Here is a 23,671-nt window from a genome sequence, read left to right as displayed (position 1 = left end):
CAAGATATGTGCACGTTTTGCGCCTAATGCACCATAGACTCAGAAACAATTTTAGAAGCACCCGATGGCACTCCTAGGTGAAGAGGCTCAAGTGGAAGCTCGGTTCGGTCTGTTCGGAGATAGTGCTAATCTTGAAGCAAGATAGGTGCACGGTTTGCGTGGAACGTACCATATGCTAGGAAATCAATTTAGACGCACGCGATAAAACTCCATCTGTGTCATATGGAATCTCGCTTCGGTCCTTGTGGAGATAGTCTTAGTTTCGATGCAAGATAGGTGCACGATTTGTGCCAAATGCACCATAGGCTAAGAAACCATTTTGAACACACCCAATGGTACTCCTAGGTGAAGAGGCTCAAGTGGAAGCTCGGTTTGGTCCATTTAGAGATAGTGCTAATCTTGATGCAAGATAGGTGCACGGTTTGTATAGAACGTACCATATGCTCGGACATCAATTTGGACGCACCCGATACAATCCAAGATGACATGTGTCAAATGGAATCTCGGTTTGGTTTATTTGGAGGTTGTGTTAGTTTCGGTGCAAGATAGATGTATGGTTTGCGTCTAATGCACCATAGGTTAAGAAATCATTTTGGACGCACCAACAGTACTCCTAGTGAAGAGGCTCAAGTGAAAGCTCGGTTCGTTCTGTTTGGAGATAATGCTAATCTTGTTACAAGATAGGTGCACGGTTTCCATGGAACATACCATAGGTTTAGAAATCAATTTGCACGCAGTCGATAGGATTCCTAGATGACGTGTGTCATATGGAATCTCACTTCAATCTGTTTAAAGACAGTGTTAATTTCGGTGCAAGATAGGTGCATGGTATGTGCCTAATGCACCATAGGCTCAGAAAGCATTTTGGAAGCACCCGATGATACTCCTAGGTGATGAGGCTCAAGTGAAAGCTTGGCTCAAGCGCATAAAAGGTATGGTCTCAAGCGCATAAATGGTATGGTTTGGTGTGGATGATTAAAATCATGGTCTAATTTGGTTTGGATTTGACTTTCACATACATATATGTTTTGGATTGGGCCTTGTTTAGTTCCGAAAAGTGAAAAGTTTTCGGTACTGTAGCATTTTCGTTTGTTTGTGACAAATATTATCCAATCATGGACTAACTAGGATCAAAAGGTTCGTCTCGTGATTTACAGCTAAACTGTGTAATTAATTTTTATTTTCGTCTATATTTAATGTTTTATGCATGTGCCACAAGATTCGATGTGACGAAGAATCTTGAAAACTTTTTGATTTTCAGGGTGAACTAAACAAGGCCTTGGTGTGGATTTGGTTTGGATCTTGGCCCACTGTCAGGGTGACGAAGGAAGCTGCCCTGCGCGCCCTGCTCCGGCGTGCCCAGTGACCAGACTTGTCCATCCGGGGCGGCGCGAGCGCGATCCGGACGGGCGGTGGGCATGCAGTCGCGCGCGCTCGCTGTTTCGTCCGCGCCGCTGGATGGATGCATGACCGACGACTGGGTCGTCGTGGACGGAAAGGAGAGCAGGTGCGCCGCGAGGTAGTCGGTGCGAGTGCCGGTTGCCATCTCGCCCGTGGACGGCGCCGGCGCGTTGCGCGTTTGGATATTTACAACGGATCGGGTGGGTTTCAATTTACTTCGTACATGCGTAAGGTCAGTCGTCACTGGGTCATTCGGGGGGAAGACCGGAATGGATAACGGTTTGATACAACAGCAGGATCAGTGCTGATACGGAAGGCAGGCATCAGGGTCGGTCACGCACGAGTCACGGCCGGGTCATGCATGCATGCAGCGTGTGTGTGACCCGGCCTCTTGCCTAGCTTCGCTGGACGGTAGCCGGCACACGTCCGGCGTCACCTTTTCTCTGGTCACTTCGTTCATTGGCCAAAAACAAACAGTCTGACGCGATGGCACTCGACTTCGCCAAACTCAAACCAGAAGTCAACAACTCTGCTCAAACGTTGTTAAGTAGTTCTGTAAACTCTAGCTTCTACGGAGTAAAATTACTCCCTCTATCCTAAAAGTAAAAATAAAATAAAATTTTGGACAAATGTCTGTTATTTGTTTGGAATAAAGAAGGCCGTTTAGGACCTCTTGGCCCGTTACAATTTCTAGTCCTACGTAAGTACCACAAGCACGAGAAGGCTACTTAATTCAACATTTGTGTTACAATCTTTTTATACAATATGCCACAGAATCTGTTGTTCCAATTTCTTATAAGACAATAGCATACTTAGCATGGGATGATTGACAAATAGCAACAAAAACAACAAAAGATGTTTAGACACAAAGTGTTACACCTTCTCCAGACGCGCCATTTCCTCTGCTTGGCAATAGTCCCCTACCCACTGAATCACTGATGAGGTGGCACGAACTGATGTACTGCACTCAGCCAGAGAACAACAATCCAATATATTTAGATAGTTTAACAGTAAAAATAAAATAGTACTTCCTCTGTTCCACCTATATATACATTATGCTTAGATAGCTACACCTAAAGAGCTACTCCTATGTATCAAAAAAACCAGAACACCTTATAATTTGGAACGGAGTGATTACTGAATCAAAGGTCTCATTACTGCATGGCTATACTGTGAAAAGTATTGCTACTGTCAAAAGCTTTAGCAATAACCGAACAAGCCTCGTCCTACAGCATGGAGGTACTCAACGGATTAGCGAAGTACCGCCTTCCAGACTTGGAGGGTTCTTTGTAGTGACCTTGCCTCAAAAGACTCTGCAGCATGATGGGAGCAGCTGGCACTGGTTCATCGGACACCCGGACATAGAGGTGTTTATCAGCTGTCAGCTTTCCCAGCAAGGTCCTGCATGTCTACGAACGGAGAAGGAAAACATAGAGAAGGAATTTAAAATCAAACTATTAATATTTAGTACCGATTATATAATACAAAATGCAAACATGATAATGTAGCCAACATACCTGAGGATTCAGTACCTCCATCCGATGGATAACGTCCTCCTGATGCACATCGAGCAAAGCAAATGATCAGATTTTTAATTCAAACAATATCACAAAATAAGCAGGTCTACACAAATATAATACATACCTCCGAAATTCCTGGATACTGCATGACATATCCAATAATCCTACGACTTAAACCTTCATAGACAGTTCCATTCATGCTGCCATCACCATTTATCCATGGTAATATTGGATGATAAATATGACTTTTGCAAACATGACAGCAACCACTGTCCAAGTGCAAAGCAGATGACTCATCATCACCTCCAGGATTTTGGCTGCGCAAATGAGAACTCGCCTTCCTTTGAACATTAAGAATTGTCAGGGTGTGCCCGTCACCAAGCTTCCTTACGGTTCCATGCAAAGGTCTGGTGTCTTCAATCGATGCTACTTCAGAAGCTGGGGCTCGCAAACAGTTGCAGTGACAGTATTTGACAAGTGTGCTTATATGATATTTTGGCTTATGTATTGAGTCAACAATCTGCATGCCATCATATGCATTGACCTGCCATTGACCAAATTCAGACTCCTATATGTATTCATTGTGGAATAAAGAAAATACTTGATGTTCAAAATCCCCAGAATACTTGGTCCAGGAAATTTTGAGAAAAAAATTCATACCCTTCCTTAATTGCATAGTTAACTACACCGCATGAACAATTGAGATGATTAATAGGGTTGTCAGATGCGCATTTTATGTACTGTTTAGTTCTTGTGCCCAAGTCTAAAACAAGTTTTGGTACTGTATGGGGTTTTGGGATTGGTCTATCGACCCTCCCTTTGTAACATTCTGGTGGGGGGTTCAGGATTGGTCTTTGACCTCTCCCCTGTAGCCCCCCCCCCCCCCCCCCCCCCCCCCTCTTTTTATTCTTCTTAATGAAATGACACACAGCTCTCCTGTGTCGTTCAAGAAAAAAAAAAAGTCTAAAACAAGTACCTTGAACCAGAGGGAGTATGTTGATGACAATCAAAATAAAAAAGGAAAGGTAATACCAGTATCTGTCTGTTAAAATTTGTGGGGAACTAAGAATAAGCATACGTAGACAGTGATGAAAAATAAAAGCAGATAAACTTATCTACTATGTGCACATTCATGCATCTACCTTCATGACCAGCTGAAATCTCTCAAGCATATCGACGACCAAACTGATGGATTGCATTCCTGCAAGGGACACAACCAAACAAAATGAATCCTACCAAAACATATGTAGCTTAATGCAGTTTCTACAAGAACTACACCAATTTTTGTTCACAAGAACAAAGAGTACCAAGTGGATGCAGTGCCTGTGAGATTTCCCTCAAATTAACTCCTTGTTCACCAGTTTGATGAATGACACAAAATGCCTTTCTGAACAGGTCAGAAGAAAGAAAGAATGGTTCATTTTTATTACAAGATGCTGATGGCAACTGCTCGGCATATATTTTCATAGCATCCCAAGGCCATCCACTATGAGAATTCTCCAAATGAGATGCAGACAATAAACAGCGACATGAACTCGGATCATTTAGATCTGACAAGATGTCACTGCTTTCAACCTGGCAGTCAACATTCTTGCAGCCCATTTCCCTATCTAAAGTAAACATAAGGCAATCTTTATGATGTAACATTTGTATGTGATTGTTTGCTTGAGTCCTCTCTTGAGTCAAAGCCACTTGGATACCAGGGAAACCTTTCTCTCGACGGTAGCAGAAGTCACTATCTATCTTGGGCAAAGGTTTCTGTTTCTTACTCCTGCTTTTCAACTCTGTAGCCTTGCGTTTATGAGTACGGCAATCCAATTCACTGGTATCCTCAATTAAAGGACTGAAGCTGGTAGGTTCATCAGCCTCACCAAGTCCTCCGCTTGGCAAGGAAGGTGAAATAAGCAGCTCTCCTGACAATACTAGAGAAAACAGGTGAACAAGTTCCCCACAGTGTAGATCTGGATGCAAATAAACTGTTCTGTCCACAATATTCTTTTGCTGCCCTACAAGCCATTTCGAAAATTCAGAAGCTTTTTTCCCTGAACCAAATGGGAAGGGTGAATAAGAAGCATTAAAGAAGAATTTTCCAGAAAGGGTTACAGGTTTCATTCCATTTCCAGTAACCTGCAAAAAAGGGGTTTCTAAAAGTCAAAGATAACGATACACGAATGTAAACACAAACATTTATACTCTGGCTTAACATAATTCTGGATATCAACCTACATTGACATCAACCAGTGGCAAGCATATCTTAGTGCATCTAAGTTGTATGAAGATAATCTCCTAATGGTGGTTTGTGATAGGACCACATTACAGAAATATATCTTATGTTTAATCTTACGAATCTGCTACCTATAGAAATAGGTCATGCAAAAGTTGAGGGGAAAGAGCAATCTTGTTTTTCAGGTAACAAGGCTCAATCTTGTATGCAAGACATTAAATATTATCAATACATTTGATTTTCAGATGCATTTCTAACAAGGGGAAATACTACACATCAAAACATCTAGAGCATAATGAAAAAAAGAAATAAACAAAAGAGATTTGACACACTGACAGATAAGATACACATACTAACCATGAAGTTCTTCTCTCTCAAAAAGGAAAGGGCAGTAAAAATTTCGCTCTCTGAATAAAGCTGAAAGGTGGCTATTAGTGCAGCTTGTGCTTCTGAACCCAATGATGAGCTGAGAAAGAAAACCTTCAGGAGCTCTAATGCATTGGCGATTGCCAATAATTTGCATGTGTCTCTTTTAGTAATGTCAGCTTTACTGAGTTCAATGATGTTTTCATGATCTCTGCAGGGAATTGCCATGTCCTTGCTTGCATGGGCTGAACTGGGTCTACACGATTCGAGATGTTCACAGAATCCAGTCTCTGGAACTACAGTGCTTGTGCTGGCTGCACATTGCACAACCTGATTATCCAAGGCAAAAAAATCATATTAAATAATATATATTGGCTGACAAGAAATATAAAATTACTGACCGTCCATACCTGCTCAGTTGGAATTTCCTCGGTGATGTCATTAGAATCATTTCTCCTTTCATTCTCTGGACTGATCTGCTTGGTCTGGCCCATTTTTCCAACTCGAATGAATTCAAGGATTTCATCTAGTGCACTTTTTATTTCCGGATCATCGAAATCATCCCAGTTGAATTTCTCAAAATTCTCACAACTGCAAATTGCTATTTGGGAAAGTAATTCTTCCGTTTTTGATCTCCTTTCTGTTTCAAGGTACCTATTATACCGTATTGCAAGAATGTTGCAGATTCGGTTCACAGCTATTCTTATTTTTGTATTAGCTCTTAAGGTTGACATCCTTTTACAGCATGCAGCTGGTGAAGCTGGAAGATCAGAGATAGAGTTCCAACCTACACGGGATATTTTTGCTCCACGTACTGTGCGGTATCTAGTGTATATCATGAGCAATTTTCTGAAATAATAATAAAAACAAATCAGGACCCAAGCATCATGGAAAACTTCTAATCAGCATTAGACCATAAGAAAATGGATGGTCAATCAAGGAATACCTGTCAGATTCAGATGTCCAAAAGAAATTTTTCTTTCCCATGCATCTTTTACTTACTAACAGGGTAGATTGACTGATCAGTGGGCTGCTCTCCATATCCTCATTTGTATGCAAGGGAGTACCAATGTCATATGTGCGAGTGCTGCCATTTCGACAACAATGTCCTGGTTGGGCACTGGACGGTGGAGAGATTCTCTCTGTTACTTCTTTATTCAGAAGAGATTTGGCTGATCTCTGTGAGGATGATCCACTAGCTTCAACTTTTTGCTTAATAAACTTCATGGCAATTTCATCAGCAGATCTTTTCCTTTTCCGAGAGGTTGAACTATTATTTTTTTGCTGATTTTGTGTATCAGAAATGCTTGCTTGCTCATGAAGATGTCTATTCTTGGAGGAAGCACAAAGCACCTAATCAGCAAAACAAATCCATCCAATCAGTGATGTTGAACAGGAACCATATAGATAGTACAAAATTAAAAATACTACTCAGATAAAAAGATAAAAAAAATCACCCACAGAATAATCTAAATGGGATGAAACACATACCTGCTGCACGGAGAGATTCAAATCCTTTGCAATTATACGGCAAACTTTGTAAGAAAGTCTCTCACTTTCATTCATAAGGCGCTTTTGTAATTCTAGACGTTTTTCAGTAGTCATTACTCTTAGGGAACTCCATGACCGTACACGAGAAACCTACATGGACAGCATCATATAAGAACATTACAGATGAAAACCGCCAAGTTCACAACTAAGACACGACAAATCTCAATAAGCTAGCATTCTAACAAATAGACAATGGCAACCAATATCACTTAAAATTGGTATTTTTTTAGCAGGATTAACTACAAGAAACCTACAAGGACAATGTTGAGCCCACGAAAATTTAGTGTGATTAACTATTGAAATTTTTTTCAGCAACTAATAACATGTTTGCAGCTGATAATACATGTAGTCAAAATATGTACTGCACAGTGCAAACAAGGAAGTGTACATTAAGATAAATGCAACTAGCCAACTAGGGTTTCAATAGCTACATTGGGGCAGCTACGGCAGCATACAATCATGAATAAAAGTGGAAAACTAAATATCAACAGCAGCCACATATGGTATTGAAGCCATACATATGAACGCAAGTCAACTATGCTCATCCAAATACAACATGCACGTTTTTTAGCAGAAATGATCTTATAGGACAGAAGAATTTATAACAAGGGAATGAAACAAAGGTAGGAAAAAAACCATTAAGCAGTTTAGCATAATAATACCCATAATAACATGCTTTCTGAGTGTATGAAGGGATAAAAAAGAATGTGTTCCAGAAAACTATAATAATAAAAGATAAACACATTGTGGTGGATGCAAATAAAGTAAACAATGATATTTGAAGTTACAAACTAAAAAAAACTGAAATCTAAAAATAATATACAGGAATACATAGGATTGGCCTATCACCTCTGTGAAGTAGGAACTTACATATGTATTCTCCTTAAAAAATCAATCACCTAAATATAAACCAATTAAAGAATGTTTCATAGGGGGTGAGTGTAGAACGCACCCCCCCCACAGTTCCCTCTTTTATAACAATGTAAAGATAAATAAAGTACGAAGGTGCGTAGCACAGATGACAAACCTCAGGTACACAGTTGCCAGGAAAGGCATTTTGATCAGCCAATCCTGCTGTTAGATAGCAGTACTTTAACGTTTCCCAGTAAGCATCGACAGACTCCAGCTTTGAAAGCACAAAATCATGCCGAAATTTTGGATGATGGTTAACACTGACATGTGATGATGGAATAACTCTTGGTGTAGGTTCTTCAATGTAAGGCCTGATCTCCAGTGAATATGTAGTGACAGCCCTTGGACGCACATCAGAATCCTCTACATGTTCGTTTACAAGTTCAATCAACTAGCAAACACAAAAACAAATGGTCACTGTTGTTCTCGCAGTCGAGATAGCATCAAGCTGACTTGCATTAAATATCAAAAAGAATTGCTACAATAAAGTATGTATATGTATATGAACAATAATTGCGATAATAAAATGTGTATCGAGCAAATATCAACAACCAAAAAAAAAAGTTTTGTAATGTTAGCTTTAAGAACCCACTTGATTGGAGATTCTCACAATATTAATTGAAATGTTAAAGCCAAATATTACCTTGAGCTTATCTAAAATATTTATTAAGCGTGAGAGACGGCCCTTGGCATGAGCGTCCATGAGTAAATTGTATTGGCTGATAGGAATCTCTGAAAGTGTTCTCCCAGAACACTTAGTTATAGTGATGTCCACCTTTGGAGATCCCACAACTTGAAGAAAGAGTTCAAGAGGCATTTTTTCAATAGCTTCTGTGACTGAAAACAATTGACATGATTGATCAAACTTGTTGCCATGCTGCCCTTCTTTCGCACAATAAAATAGGCTGCACCAATTTGGCAAGCCGCTAACATATTCCCACAGAAATTTATGCAACAGCTTTGCCCGAATCATCTTTGCACCTATGAATCCATTGGCATAGATAGCTTCTGATACTGGTGTTTTTTTAACTTTGGCTCTGCGCTGAATCCTCAGTCCATGTATGGCAGCCATATGCTGATTTTTCTTCAATTTAGCTGCTGCACCTGAACGACTTTGAGAATCAAAATTCCTTAGTCTGTTCCTAATTTGATCAATGAGTTCCGGTGACACGACCTTGACAGAAGGATTCAGTACTACATCAATGGAACGACTTCCTGTGTAGTTTGTAACAATTGGGACATTAATTTTGATACACTTACAGCTACCCTCTTGTTGAAGATTATTCAAAGTACGAATCAATGTCTTCCTGTCCATTATTTTTCCATTTTCCTTTCCAAGTTTTTGTAACCATTTATGTAACTCCACCATCAGTACAAAATTCTTTTTCTGCATAGGGAAACAAGAAGCTGTTATAAAAGATGCAGACAGATGAGCAAAAGTTGTACATACAGAGGGCATGCACATGATATTGATGCACACATGCAATTCTGATTAAGATACAACTACAGATTATTCTCTTGTGACTGCACCAGTATGATAGGCCACACCACCTCTACTTATCCTTCTTTGAAGCAATAAAATTAAATAAAACTGTTAAACCAGTTTCACTCAAATGAAGAATATGAAACAGAGTGCTTCAAACAAATAACATGAAACAAAGAATCAATTGTCAAAAGTTGTCACCCAAATAGAATGTGCTCTAGGCAAACATGCCTGAGGAATATACAATATAGAGCCCACAAGCTGCAGATAATTTAATTAAAAATTTAAGTCTTAATATGACCCTTTTATTTTGGATTATTAAAATCCCCCACAAATCATGCTACCATGAATAAAAGCCATCTATGACTCCATGTTCATCATTCTAGCAAATTCCATGTGTCTGTCATTCACAACACGTGGACTTACTAGGGCCATTGCCAACACTAACTTTAACACAGTGAAGAGGATGACTTATAGATAGCGAAAGCAGACATAACAGAACAAAATGTCTGGTAGATCCCATATGTTCAACACTGCAGAATCACCGCAGTTTCAAGAGACTCATGACACGTAGCAAGATGGCCGAAAGCGTACCACAGTATTTCTAGAGGAAAATTACTATGTATCAATGAACCATAAAAAGCCTGCCTATAACAGATTTATGTTTGAAAAAACTGGTGTAGAAAATGAACAAGTGACTGGAGTCCTCTATAAAGGGTACAAGATGCACATAGTAATACCTACAAACTACGTAAAATGCTCCTAGGAAGTGCACAAATACCACTGATAAATCTAAAACATGCACATTTTGGAAGTATATAACAGGCCACAGACAAATCCCATGATCCAATAATGTTTATCAACCAAGAGCAAACTAGAAAAAGAACAGTGATTCCAACACATCGGTAATATTGGAAGATGGTTCATAACGATTGATTGAAGCATACGTAGCAAACAACCTTTAATATGTGCAGAATTCTTTTCTGCCTGTCATCAGAAGTTGAAGTGGAACAGAGATGTCGATTCCTCTGTAAGGCAACTTTACCTAGAAGGGGAAAAAATCATTTCAATTCAGTAGGGCAGTACTCATTTTCTTTGAAGGAAATACAGTATGGGAGACCATATACAGATGAAGGAAATAATTAGGGGAGACCATGCCAAGTCAAATTGCATATTACAGAAACCAATGAAGGAACCGCATACAGATAAATAATGTTGAATAATTGATGAACACAAGACTAATCTGATAACAGCCAGAGGGCAGTTTGCCTGCTATGGCCCTTTGATTGAATTGGAAAATGGAAGTCTTGGTTACAAAAACCCTTGTCCCAACTCCAGCTCTTATAGGCTGAGAGCCACCCCTAGGACTAAGCATATTCTAAAGTAGATGCCCTGATTACTTGGCTGCCAAGGGTCTTATCTTCTTGACCCCCAAGCAAGCCTATTACAACCACACAAACAACCAAGGTAAAAGAAAACAGAAAACTGCAATGGGCAATACTTAGGCCCTGCTATACTAGATACATGACCAACTGCTATCAATTCTCCCCCTTGGTCTTGTTCCCCTTTGCTGAGATTGCCTCCAGACCGATCCTTCCCCTGAGGTCTTCAAACTTGGTCTTGCCCAGTGCCTTGGTGAGAATGACAGCCAGCTGATCACCTGTTGAAATGTGTTCTGCCTTGATGCTGCCATCCTCCAAACAGCTTCGGATGAAATGATACTTGATTCTGATATGTTTGCTGCGCTCATGGAAGACAGGGTTCTTTGCTAAGGCCAGTGCAGACTTGCTGTCGACCTTCAGCTCAACAATGTCTACAGGTCTTCCAAGTAGCTCAGCCAGCAATCTTGACAGCCACATGGCTTGTGTAGCAGCAGTAGTAGCAGCCACATACTCTGCTTCACAACTGGAGAGTGCCACTACTTTCTGCTTGATGGACTGCCAGGACACCAGACACTGACCAAGAAAGAAGAGAACTCCAGTGGTGCTCTTGCTTGTATCAATGTCACCACCAAGGTCACTGTCGCAGTAGCCGACAAAGCGAGCGCTGCCGGGGGCTCTGGTGAAGTGCAACCCGTAGTCCAGCGTCCCAGCGAGATACCTCATAATGCGCTTCATAGATGTGAGGTGCTCCATGGTGGGCTTCTCCATGAATCTGCTGACGAAGCCGACGGCGAAGGCAATGTCTGGCCTGGTGTGAACCAGATAGTACAGACTGCCAATCAACCGCCGGTAGTGGGTAGGATCCACTGCTTTGGCAGTGCTGAAGCGGCTGAGCTTCAGTCTTTCTTCCATGGGAGTTGCTGCAGGATTGCAGTCCTCCATGCCTCCAAGCTCCAGTACCCTCTCGGCGTAGTGTGTTTGCCGGAGATAGATCCGAGAAGCTGACTGGGGAATTCGACACCGAGGTAGAAGCTCAGCAGCCCGAGGTCGCTCATCTCAAATGCCTTCATCATCTGAGCCTTGAACGCCGCCACTTCCTTCTCATCGGTGCCGGTGATGATAAGGTCGTCGACGTAGACGCCAACGAGCAGGATTGCCCGCCCACTGCTCCGCCGGTACATGGCAGCCTCGTGAGAGCTCTGCTGGAATCCCATCTCCTTGAGTGTTGCGTCTAGCTTCTCGTTCCAAGCCCGAGGCGCCTGGCACAGACCGTACAGAGCCTTGTGCAGGCGGTACACCTTGTCTTCTTCCCCGGCGACGGCGAATCCCGGCGGCTGCCGCACGTAGACTTCCTCCTTGAGATCGCCGTTGAGGAAGGCGGACTTCACGTCCATGTGGTGGACAGGCCATCCCTCCTGAGCTGCCAGCGCGAGGAGAACCCTGACCGACTCCATGCGCGCCACTGGCGCAAAGGAATCATCATAGTCAATCCCCTCTTGCTGGACGAACCCGCGCGCCACCAGACGCGCGTTGTGCTTGATCACCGCGCCCCGCTCATCCTTCTTGAGCTTGAACACCCATTTGAGGGTGATGGGCCAGTGGCCAGCCGAGAGCGTCGCCAGCTCCCAGGTGCGGTTCTGCTCCACGGACTTGAGCTCCTGCTCCATGACCGCGCGCCAGGCAGGATCATCCTTCGCCTGGTCGAAGCTTGCCAGTTCTCCCGCATGAGTCAGATGGACCTCAGCAAAGAGACGCGGTGGTGGTGGCGGCGTAGAAGCGTTGCCGATGATGTTGGCCACCGTGCGATAGTGCAGGGGATCGTCATCGTGCCAGGCATCAACCCGGTCCTCATCTCCCTCCAGCAGCGAGGCGAACTCCACCGGGTCACCGATCTCAACTGCTGCAGCTGGTGTAGTAGAGCTAGCAGCAGGAGTCTTCGGCTCGTCCACGCTGTCTCTGTCATGCTCCCTCGGAGCAGAAGACAGCGCGCGAGGTGGGCTCGGTGAGGTTCGTGACGCAGGTGCCTCCTCTGCTTCGACGGGCCACTCGATGTCGAAATCGCTTGATGCCGTTGCAGAGGATCCGGCCGCCGGCGTCGTCCAGTTCCACCTGCGCCCTTCGTCGAAGATGACGTCGGGGGAAGTCTTGATGCGCCCAGACGCCGGGTCGTACACCCGATAGGCCTTGGCGCCCTCAGCGTAGCCGATGAAGATGCCGGGGACACCACGGTCATCGAGTTTGCGCAGCTGCCCCAAATCACGCGTGTAGGCGACGCAGCTGAAGACGTGCAGGTGCGCCACAGACGGCGCGCGCCCGTGCCAGGCCTCGTAGGGTGTCATGCCCTGCAATGACTTGGTGGGCGAGCGGTTCAGCAGATGGACTGCGGTCACCACCGCCTTCCCCCAAAACTGAGCTGGCATGCCGCGCTGCTTGAGCAGAGCCCGTGTCGTGGCCACCACAGTTTGGTTCCACCGTTCCACAACGCCATTCTGCTGTGGCGAGTGTGGCGCGGAGAAGTGGCGCTTGACTCCCTCCATGGCGAAGTACTCGGTGAGCTCGGAGTAGGTGAACTCTCCACCATTGTCGGTCCGCAGCACCTTGAGTTCGCAGTCATCTCCTTCTCAGCCTGAGCCTTGATTTTCTTCACCGCCTGCGCCGCCTCGTCCTTGGTTGCGAGCAACGCCACGAACATGAAGCGCGTGGCATCGTCCACCATGAGGAAGTAGCGCCGCCCTCCTGGAGTCGCCAGCGTGATGGGCCCGCACAAGTCGCCGTGGACAAGCTCCAACGGCTGCTCGGTGCGGTATGCAGCCTTCTGCGGGAACGGCCGGCGGCGCATCTTGGTGGTGACGCAGGTGTCGCAGACTTGCGCCGCGTGCTTGATCACCGGAATGTCTCGGGCCATCTCCTCCTTGCCAAGCCGATGGAGAGCGTCGAAGTGCACATGTCCAAGCCTCTCATGCCAGCGCCAAGCATCGTCGTCCTTCCGCGCGGTGAGACAAACAGGTTGCACAGCATCGAGATAAAGAATGTAAAGGCGGTTGCTGCCGCGCTTTACCTTGGCGAGGAGGCGCTTGCGCTGATCCCAGATACGCAAGACGCCGTGCTCGATCTCCACCTTCGAGCCCGCTTCATCGAGCTAACCCAGGGACATGATGGAGTTGCAAAGCGCCGGGATGAAATAGACGTCATGGAGGACGCGGTGCTCGCCGTTCTTCGCCTCGAACACGACCGAGCCCACGCCCTGGATCTCCACGCATGACGCATCGCCAAACTTCACCGTGCCACGAACGGTCGTGTCGAGCTCAGAGAAGATCTCACGATGCCCGAACATGTGGTGGGTGGCGCCGCTGTCGAGGTACCAACCGTCGAGCTTGTCCTCGTCGCTGGCGTCACCGAGGAAGACGCGTGCGCGCGGCTCGGCGAAGTCCAGGAACGCGGCAGCCTTGGTGCAGAGGACTTCAGGCGACTTCTCCAATTGTACGACGTCGTGGGCGAAGAAGAGTGCGCCGTCATCCGAATCCACCTCGGCGGCGTGTGCTGCGCCCCGCGCACCGCCGCCGCCGCCGCGGCCTCCCTGCTGCTGGCTGCCACGATCTCTTCCACCGCCACCACCTTGTCGCGGAGGATCACGACAGTCACGTGCTCAGTGACCCGGCCGCTGGCCGAAGCAGAGTCATGCACGCCCTTCTTCCTCTCCTTCTGCCGCGCGTGCCACTACTCCTTCGAGAGCATCAGCTTGCCGGCGATGATGAGGGGCTCCCCTGGGACCTCCTGCAGATCGTCCACCGCCTTCAATCGACCCGACACCTTCTCGATGGTGAGATCTTGAAAGTCAAGGAGGGTCTCGATGGCAATGCAGTACTTGGCCGGTGCAGCGCGTAGGAGCTTCTCCACTGCACGCTCCTCGTTGATGTCCGTGTCGCCATGGAGGGCGAGCTGCTGCTTCAGGGCAATCAGGCGCAGAGTAAAATCCTCAGCCTGCTCACCTGGGCAGAAGGACAGCAACTCCCACTCGCGGCGCAGGCGTTGCAGAGCGGTGCGCCGAGCTCGTTCCCCTCTGATGCGTGCAGTGGCGAGGGAGGCCCATGCCTCCTTCGCCGTCGCCTTCTCCGACAGCGGCATCTGCATCTCCTGAGGGACGGCGGCGATGAGCGCTTTGACGGTGCGGCGGTCTTCATGGTGGGGAAGATCGCCATACTCGATCGCGTCCCAAAGCTGGCGAGCTTGAAGCTTCAGCTTCATGATCGACGCCCACTCATGGTAGTTGGTCTTGGACAGCATCGGCCATGTAGTGGAGCCGCCGGAGTCCTTGTACACGGCCTGGATCACCGGCGAGCGGCCCCTGTCGCCACATCCGCGACGGCAATCCGGATCCGACGACCGCGATTGCCTGCGCATCAGCTCTGGGCTCCTCCGAGGCGGGCGGCGGCAATCGCGCGGCTCCTCGTCCTCAAGTGGCTGCTCATCCTAGACCTCTCGACACAGAGCGGCGGCCGTGGTAGCGGCCTGCCGGGCTGCGGCCTCTGCCGCTGCCAAACGCTGCGCGCGCTGCCCGGCGGCTACTGCGGCGGCGGCTGCTCTCTCTGCGGAGGTGGCCATCTCTCCCAGGATCAAGAACAGGCTCTGATACCAATTGTTGAATAATTGATGAACACAAGACTAATCTGATGACAGCCAGAGGGCAGTTTGCCTGCTATGGCCCTTTGATTGAATTGGAAAATGGAAGTCTTGGTTACAAAAACCCTTGTCCCAACTCCAGCTCTTATAGGCTGAGAGCCACCCCTAGGACTAAGCATATTCTAAAGTAGATGGCCTGATTACTTGGCTGCCAAGGGTCTTATCTTCTTGACCCCCAAGCAAGCCTATTACAACCACACAAACAACCAAGGTAAAAGAAAACAGAAAACTGCAATGGGCAATACTTAGGCCCTGCTATACTAGATACATGACCAATTGCTATCAAATAAAGCTTCACAGGTTGACAGGTATATCAAAGTAATTAACAAAATCTAGCGGCACAGCATGTTTCAGATTATTAAACTGTAATAATTGTAAAAATATAACATTAAGGATACAAACTCCTGAACCTGTCAAAAATTATTTTTAGCTTACGACCTAGGACCCCTCAAAAAAATTTTGATTGCATATTTACCTGAGTTGAATTACATGAAGCTATTTGGATCTATAAGCACTCAAAAGTTAAGGCTAAATCATAGTTCCGCTAGGCGCTCGCCTAGGCGCGATTCAGCGCGACTAGGCGGTAGTCGGAGGGTGCTCGCCTCGCCTATGGGGGTAGGCGGATCCCAAGGCGGCGGCAGCTCCGTGGCAGCGCCGGTGGAGGTGGCGCAGCGTCTGGCGGAGCGTGCGCTGTCATGCTGGTAGCGGACGGCGGCGAGCGCGGGCGAGCGCGGCTGGCGGCTAGCGCACAGAGAGGGGGAGATGCCGGAGATAGAGAGGAACCGGCGGCGGGCGGCGGCTGATGCAGGCAGAGGCGCGGGGGTCGGGTGCGGCGCGTGAGGGAGCAGGTGCGGCGCGTGAGGGTGAGGGGAATAGGGTTTAGGGTTTGTAGTCTGTGGAAGATGGGCTGGGCCCTTGCCTGTTGGGCCTTTTTACCTATTTAGGCTAGCCTTTCTACCTATTTGGACTCACTATTCAGCTGTTTTTTTTCTATATATATATATATATATATATATATATATATATATATATATATATATATATATAGCAAAACGCCTAGGAGCACCTAGGCGCGATTAATCCCGCCTAGGCGCTAGGCTAGGGGTCAGCGCCTAGAATCCGCCTACCGCCTAGCAGAACCTTGGGCTAAATCAAGTTTGAGGCAGAACAAATACCACAAGTGTTTACAGTATCATGACAATTCCCAAAGGGACATTGAGCATAAACTTTAAAGAAAAATATAGGAATTCGGAAGACCTGAGATTGTTGTATCTTGTCCAGCTGGTTGAGAAACTCCAGCGGAAGCTTCGCGGTTACTCAGGACATGATGCACGACTACTGTATCACGACAATCTTCTTGAAACAAGACTTTGTTATTAACACAAGAATCATCCTGTGGGCTAAGAGAATCTGATTCTTTAGATGGAACAGAAGACCACAAATTGGGACAATAGTCATAATCCCATAGGGCATCACAATTTTGCAGAGTGGTACTAGCTTTGTACAGTGAGAAGTTTTCCGAAGTCCAATATCTGTACTGTTTTGTTTTACCTACGACTTCAGCCTGTGAAATCAAATTGAATTTTTCAAGCATAGAAGACACTCGCCTAATGAGCATTTTCGGATTGTATTTGCCCCCAAGACGTCTGCAAAGCTGATTGGAAATTTAATGAGAACATAAGTTGCTAATTTCAATAAATGAAAAAAAAACTAACAACATGAGATAAGCGACAGTAATTAGCAACTTGCCCATGGTTTGAGTTGTGATTGATCTCAAATAAATATATCGCCAATGCTTAAATAAAAAGATAGTTCTCTCATCAGAGAAAGAAATTACTCTTGTCATTTTTTTTAGAATTTAGAATATATGATCAGTATCATTTGGAAACTATAGTAGTGTTATGGATGCATCTGTGGGCAAAACCTATCAGCACAGGTTGTGCGGTAAGGCCCATGATTAACAGCGGGTGCCCTGTAGCTGGACATGTTTTGTTAGCTAAAATTGTGGGAGATATTTCAGCAAGGTGTTTACCTTGATGTTGATATAACCAAATAGAATCTATTAGCTGAGATTAGGCAAAGATTATTTAGCAAGTTCAGAGCCTCCTGAGGGGAGGGCGAACAGCAGGCTAATCCTGCCATTGCCATTGTATCCACTATTCCTTCATAATAAACCCTCAATTACCTGGCCACATCAAGCAGTAAACAGAGGCCTGGTGCAAACAGCCAGAGACAATGACACTAATTTGCGGCCATATCGGCCAGGTTGTCTACACATGAATTGTTTAGACGGTAAAAGGAAAACGCAGGAGGCCTGGTGTGCTGCGAGCCTGCGGCCATCGTTGAGCCCCGGGCCCTCGAAGAACAACCACTGTGGCACTTTGAAGAGGGACTTGCACTTAGATTGCTGAACACCACGGCGAGGTCCTACCCAACCTAAGGTGTCCTTTCACACTCATGGTAGCCATATTGGCCCCATTCGCCAAGTGTTCCAGCATGACAAGTATCAGCTCCGCTCTGCTCCAGGTGAGGTCTTACTCTTGACTATGGGGATCAGCAGCTTGCATTTGTGGAAGCCATATTGGCCCCATTCCCCAAGTGCTCTGCCACGAGATGTGTCTGCTCCACTATACTCCAGGTCCTACTCTTGACTATACTCCAGGCTAAATAGATAAAGCAGATGAGTTTGATAGGGCTGAGCAAAAAAACAAAAAAAAAGATAGGGGATTCCCTGACTGATCCGTTAAAAAAAAACAGTTTGATAGGGCTGACGAGTTCCTCATGTCTTTTGATGGCAAGTTATAGCAATGATAGGGAAAAAAGGAAGCCAAACTGTGAAATCCCACCTAAGTTGAGTACCTTACAGGCTTGGTTTGGTTTGCTATACAGTAGAAACCGTGGGCAAACAGGGGACCTCATGGTACAGCCACATCCATCCATCGCTTCAACAACTACAAAGATGCTCCCCGTTGCAAATGACGCTTCAACAACTATGCACAATTGAGGTGGCACCTCATGGTACAGCCACATCCATCCATCGCTGTTGCTATCGTGTCAGACTTATCACAGCCACTAAACCCGGGGAAAGAGAACTCACGTGGCAACGAACATGACCTATGATATGGCGGTGGCAATTCCAACCTCATTCAGAAACCACTATAACATTAAGAATTTGATAAATGTTGATTTTTTTGGGAGCTATTATTTCATTATTGTCACACGGTTTTTTGGAGATAAAAAAGAAAGGACTAATCTTACTGCTGTCCTACAGGTTCCTAAATTAAATAAAAGCTATGCAAACAACTATATCTTTTAAAACAAGAATAGAATGGCAGTCTTGATGCTCAGATGCTATGAAGAAATTTAGCATATATCATTGAAAAAGAGCACCACACATCAAATTGTACTGCTGAAAGGTTCGGAGAGGTACCTCAACAAGAGTTGCACCTTTTGGCCCTTCGGCATGGATCATTTCATATATGGAGTTCTCTAATGGAAGCTCCATAAATTGATCGGTGACCAAGCATTTATTGCCTAGTTTAAAGTTTGAGGCTGTACTTTCTCGCTTAAACTCATTTGGATTAAATTTCTTCAGAAGACGCAAGCAGCGAATGACCTGGAAAAGGGAATTATTTATATAGCTTGTAGATTGCATGAAGCATGCAACTGTGTAAATGATTGAAGCTTGAAATGGGCACTGCAGACTGAATAAACTGTGTCACTACATGCCTGACAGATTTTATTACCGCTTTCGTAACAGTTTCGAAAGAAGCTATTGTATATGTAGTTGCAGTTTCCAAATACTCCATCCATCCTGAAATTTAAGTCATTCGGAGTTTGTCCTAAGTCAAACTATCCAAAGTTTGACCAAGTCTATAGACAAAAGAAGAATAATTACGACGTCCAATGAGCATCATTACATTCATTATGAAATATATTTTGGTATTTGACTTTTTTATATAGTACATGTCAATAATATCGTCTATAAACTTGGTCAAAGTTAATAATATTATCTACATAAACGTGGTCAAATTAATGAAGTCTATTTCAGGACGGAGGGAGTATATCAGATTATTGAATGGAACTGCTACAATCATTGAGGTAACTTGTGCGCATGACAATCATGGTTTTGTTGTTATTACTTCAGGGTGAGTAATTGGTCAATTCATACTTTTCTATCTCATGGAGGCCTCTAGCTCTTCCTGTCTTTAAATTGAACTGTTTTATCTGGACTATGGGGTCAAGCTCTGTCACCTCACTCTGCTTCAAATTAGTACAATTATGTGTGTGTTAGTGGGGGGGTGGGGGGCGGTGAGGGAGGAGTAGGGCCATAGCCTCCTTGTTAAAAAAGAACATTACCAGCATCCTGAATAATGATTGTACAGTAGGTATCGTTTATGGGAATCAGAATTTTAAAGTATGAGTTGTTTTTAATAAAAGATATTATGTCAATGTCTTGAATTTATCATCCTTAACAAGAGCCACCACGAACCAGAATAATTGAGTCAAAAGATGTTAAGACCATAATCACATTAGAACAAAGACACAAGGAAAAAAATCACCTCATCATCAACTTTGACACCAATTTCCTCAACAAGCTGTGCATCTAAAAGCCTATGCAGTACCTAAGAAAAAGGTGTCTCAGTAGTATCCAGGAGTACGGAGAACATATGCAACAAGGGATTCCAAGAAAACCTACATTTCTCCATGCCCTGTGCCCACGTGGCATCTTGTAACTGAGGTCCTTTTTTATATCTGACACAGCTAGAACCTATATATAGGAAATAGTGGCACAAAGTTAGAAAAAAAATGAAAAATAAAAAGTAACACACAAACAAAAGGAATAGAAGAATTGACCTTTCCAGTAGCTTCTTCAAGTTTGTCACATGTCTTTCATTGCTGGAAGATAATCATGGATAGAAACATAGTTCTTGTAATCTACACTAAGATTCTCATCTTCTTGTAAAACATCTATGTTGATTTCTTCATCTCTCCCAAGTTTGGGCATTGCAATCTCAATTCTTTGATATGAGTTCATATTCAATTCTTTGGCATATCTTGAGAGATATAATAAGTTGGTGCTGACGATAAGACTATTCCGTGAACCATATTCCGTCTCACCCCCAACGTCATTAGACTTCACAATTGCTTGTTTTCCAACAATTAACCCCTGGGACTGAAGGGTCTTCACAACATAATGGAAGTTGTTTGCTTTCATGCAAATTCTTTTGCTTGGTTTCATGTTGATACTTTGGTTTGGTTCCATGCCAATACTTTCCTTTGTTTCTATGCCAATACTTTCCCATAAAGACTTTTGTGTGACACCAGAAGTCCTATGACAAATTAAAGTAATTGCACACATTATAAGCGAAGGCATTATATTTCTTTACTGATGCACATATATTTCTCTACTAATAATAAATATAAGAGCATTGCTTGACACTTGCAAAGAGATTAAGATAACGACGATATAGCAAAACTGCAAGCTCAAATGTCCATTCATATTTATGACTGTTCGAGCAGTGAGCACCCTCGGAACCTCCTTTGAGTAAACAGCCATGTGGTATGTAATTAACTGAGTCAATGTGAAATATCTCCATATTCAATAGATATACAATCTCACAGGAACTCTGCAATTGCAATAAAACAAAGAGGGTGTAGGAAGATACGACAATTTTGCTCAAATGACACATAAGAGTGCACCTGCTTGCTCCGACACGTTCTAGCGTCTCCTTCTGCTTGGTACTTAGCTTCGAAGCAGAGTACCTGTGGTCATAAATCCCGAGGAATTTATCGCGGAGATCCGGGCTCGCAAACAGCAGAGCGCCGCGCCGTTCGGCCGCCTCCACAGTCTTTGCTGCCGAGTGGACGAGCGTGTCATCCGGTTTACCCTGTTTACGCTCCATGAGGCTGATGTGAGGGAGCGCAATGAGACGGGCAAAGAGGATGCTCTTGACGGACAGGCCAAGAGGGAGGCCGGCCGCCTCAAACTCCCCGGAGAGCCTAGTCCATAGGCCGGTTACTGGGAGGCCAGTGGAGAGGCTGGCACACACCTCGTCTAATGCCACCGAGACGAGTACATCCATGGCTCTGACCAGTGGCGGATCCAGGAACTGAAACCAAGGTAGTCCTAAAATTTTTTTTTCATGCATAACACGACAAAATTCAAAAAAATGGTAAAATGGCTATAAAATAAGCAAATTGCGACAATACAATTAAATGTTTAAAACTTACATAAATAGATCTAAAACTTGCATAAATAAATTACATATAAGATAAGGTCTTACATAAATATAAGAGGCTACTTTACGCTTTCTCATTGCCATGAAAGCATGAATTATGTCATCATCGCTTACCAAAGAGAATATATCACGCTTAATAAAGGTAACCAAACAATCATTCAATAGCCTATCACTCATATTATTTCTTACCTTATTCTTTACTAAACATAAGGCAGAGAAAACTCGTTCAACACTTGTTGTCGCCACCGGTAAGATCTATGCTAATTTAAGGACTAAGTACACCAAAACATAATATTCATGTTTATTAGTGCCAACAAGCTTGGTAGAGAGCTCACCGAGGGAGGTAAGTCCTTAAAATCTATTATCCATCTTCACATATTAATAAATTGATTCAATTCTTGGCTCAATCACAGATCTGGAAGAAAATCAAATCACTAAACCATCTGGAAGAAAAAAAAAATCAAACTCACCAAAATTCACCCGGACTGGTTGTGGCCTGTGGGCCGTGGCCGCTGCCGCTGCAGTGCTGCCTGTGCCCGCTGGCGGAGTGGCCCGAGTGCTCGAGTGCCGGGCTGCCGGCCGTGAGTCGTTCGCGGTCCGCCGTCGGGGGTCGAGCGGACGCGCGCGCGAGGGCCGCAAGCCGTGGGAGCCGGGAGCAGGCCAGGCGAGCCGCTGTGCCTGTGCGGGTGAGCGGGTCTGCGGAGCGGACGCCAGACGGGATCACGGGAGGCCTGGGCCGCTGGCGGACTGCAGCGGCTCCTCCTCGGTGTCCTCGCGCAGTCGCGCTCGGGCGCTCGGTCGCTCGCGAAGTCGCGAGTCAGCGGAAGCCGGAAGCGCAGCGCCTTGGACAGAGCCACGGAGGAAACAAGAGAAAGAAAGAGGAGTATCGGGCCAAGTTTATGTGGGCTGACAAAGTACCAAAAAAATTTTGGGCCAAAATACAGGCTACCCACTGGGTCCGCCACTGGCCCTGACAAACCGAGGTAAAGCACGGGTCGTCTCAGGTGGGACGAGCAAGCACGTGAGACTGTGGGCTAGACTAGAAGAATAGGAGCGCCAACCTAGTGGTGTGCGGACGGACGGCGGCGTGAGGGGCTGTGGGCGGGCGGCAGCGGCGCGAGGGGCCGTGGGCGGGCAGCGGCGGCGCGAGGGGCTGTGGGCGGGGCGCGAATCTTGAAGTAGAATGGGTGGCCGAGATAGTGAGTGCGGACGCAAGGGGTTGCGTTTGGAGTTTTCGGCAGGCCCCTTGGCGTCGGTCCCACGTGTAAGGCACGGCCGATCGGTCGATCGGTTTCCTCAGTTGCCATCAATCGAGATCGATCCCATCTCCCAAAACCCTACCTAAGATCACCTCGCTGGCGACGCTTCTTTCCCGAAACCCCCAACACCTCGCACTCGCAGACGGCCCTTTCCTTTCGGTTGCCGCCTTGCCGCCGGCCATTGTCGACGAAAGCTGGTCGGCAGTCTACCTTGGGGTATACCCACGGTAGTAGTTTATCGGTAGACGGTGCGCAAACTACGAACTCGATGGTGACGCAAGACACGGACAAGCTTTTTATCCAGGTTCGGCCGCCGAGTTGGCGTAATACCTACGTCCTGCGTCTGGTTGTATTGATTTGTGTTGAGAGAATATGATGTCCTAGGGGGGTCCCTTGCCCCTCCTTATATAGTCTGGAGGGCAGGGTTAATCCTAGTCGGTTACAATTGCCATGGATAATTCGATATCAATTCCTATTCTAACCGACTAGAATCCTGCTTGATCTCCCCATCTTGTTTCCTTGCGCGAAACTCCAGGTTGTCGGATCAAGCCTTGAACTCGTCTCGTAATGGGCCAAGCTTCCTGGCCGAAGTCTAGCCGTAAGGGTATAGGGGTTTATACCCCCACAGCTAGTCCCCGAGCACCATGTATT

The 23,671-nt window shown here is 45.5% G+C and overlaps 1 protein-coding gene across 8 annotated transcripts; it reads right to left on the bottom strand.

Annotated features, from left to right (window-relative positions):
* On the bottom strand, nt 2,114-22,613 carry LOC8072962. 8 transcript variants are annotated; one of them, XM_021462905.1, is made up of 19 exons: nt 22,232-22,613; nt 21,223-21,649; nt 20,377-20,852; nt 20,219-20,290; nt 20,082-20,144; nt 18,950-19,135; nt 16,777-17,173; nt 10,417-10,502; nt 8,618-9,361; nt 8,090-8,365; nt 7,003-7,152; nt 6,458-6,864; nt 5,922-6,360; nt 5,503-5,841; nt 4,229-5,048; nt 4,064-4,122; nt 3,046-3,465; nt 2,919-2,957; nt 2,114-2,810 (listed from the first exon to the last, which is right to left on the bottom strand). In XM_021462905.1, the coding sequence occupies exons 4-19, from the start codon at nt 20,246-20,248 to the stop codon at nt 2,628-2,630; spliced, it is 4,638 nt and encodes a 1,545-aa protein (XP_021318580.1). In that variant the 5' UTR covers nt 20,249-20,290; nt 20,377-20,852; nt 21,223-21,649; nt 22,232-22,613; the 3' UTR covers nt 2,114-2,627. The 8 variants fall into 8 exon arrangements, with proteins under 8 accessions (XP_021318580.1, XP_021318581.1, XP_021318583.1 ...); XM_021462906.1 differs by having other exon boundaries at nt 21,223-21,632; XM_021462908.1 differs by having other exon boundaries at nt 20,082-20,133; nt 21,223-22,613.

This window comes from Sorghum bicolor, chromosome 6, assembly GCF_000003195.3.
Source record: "Sorghum bicolor cultivar BTx623 chromosome 6, Sorghum_bicolor_NCBIv3, whole genome shotgun sequence".
Taxonomy (NCBI): Eukaryota; Viridiplantae; Streptophyta; class Magnoliopsida; order Poales; family Poaceae; genus Sorghum; species Sorghum bicolor.
Note: the sequence above shows the minus strand (reverse complement) of the source record. Positions and strands in the feature narration are given on the sequence as shown.

Bases quoted from the DNA above. Each gene is read 5' to 3' on its own strand.
- LOC8072962 (XM_021462905.1), bottom strand. From the start codon at position 20,248: ATGCCACGTGGGCACAGGGCATGGAGAAAT. The intron at 7,153-8,089 runs GTTTGTCATCTG...CTGTCCATGTAG, and splicing joins CTGGCAACTGTGTACCTGAG to GTTTCTCGTGTACGGTCATG. The intron at 5,842-5,921 runs GTATGGACGGTC...TTGGATAATCAG, and splicing joins AGGAAATTCCAACTGAGCAG to GTTGTGCAATGTGCAGCCAG.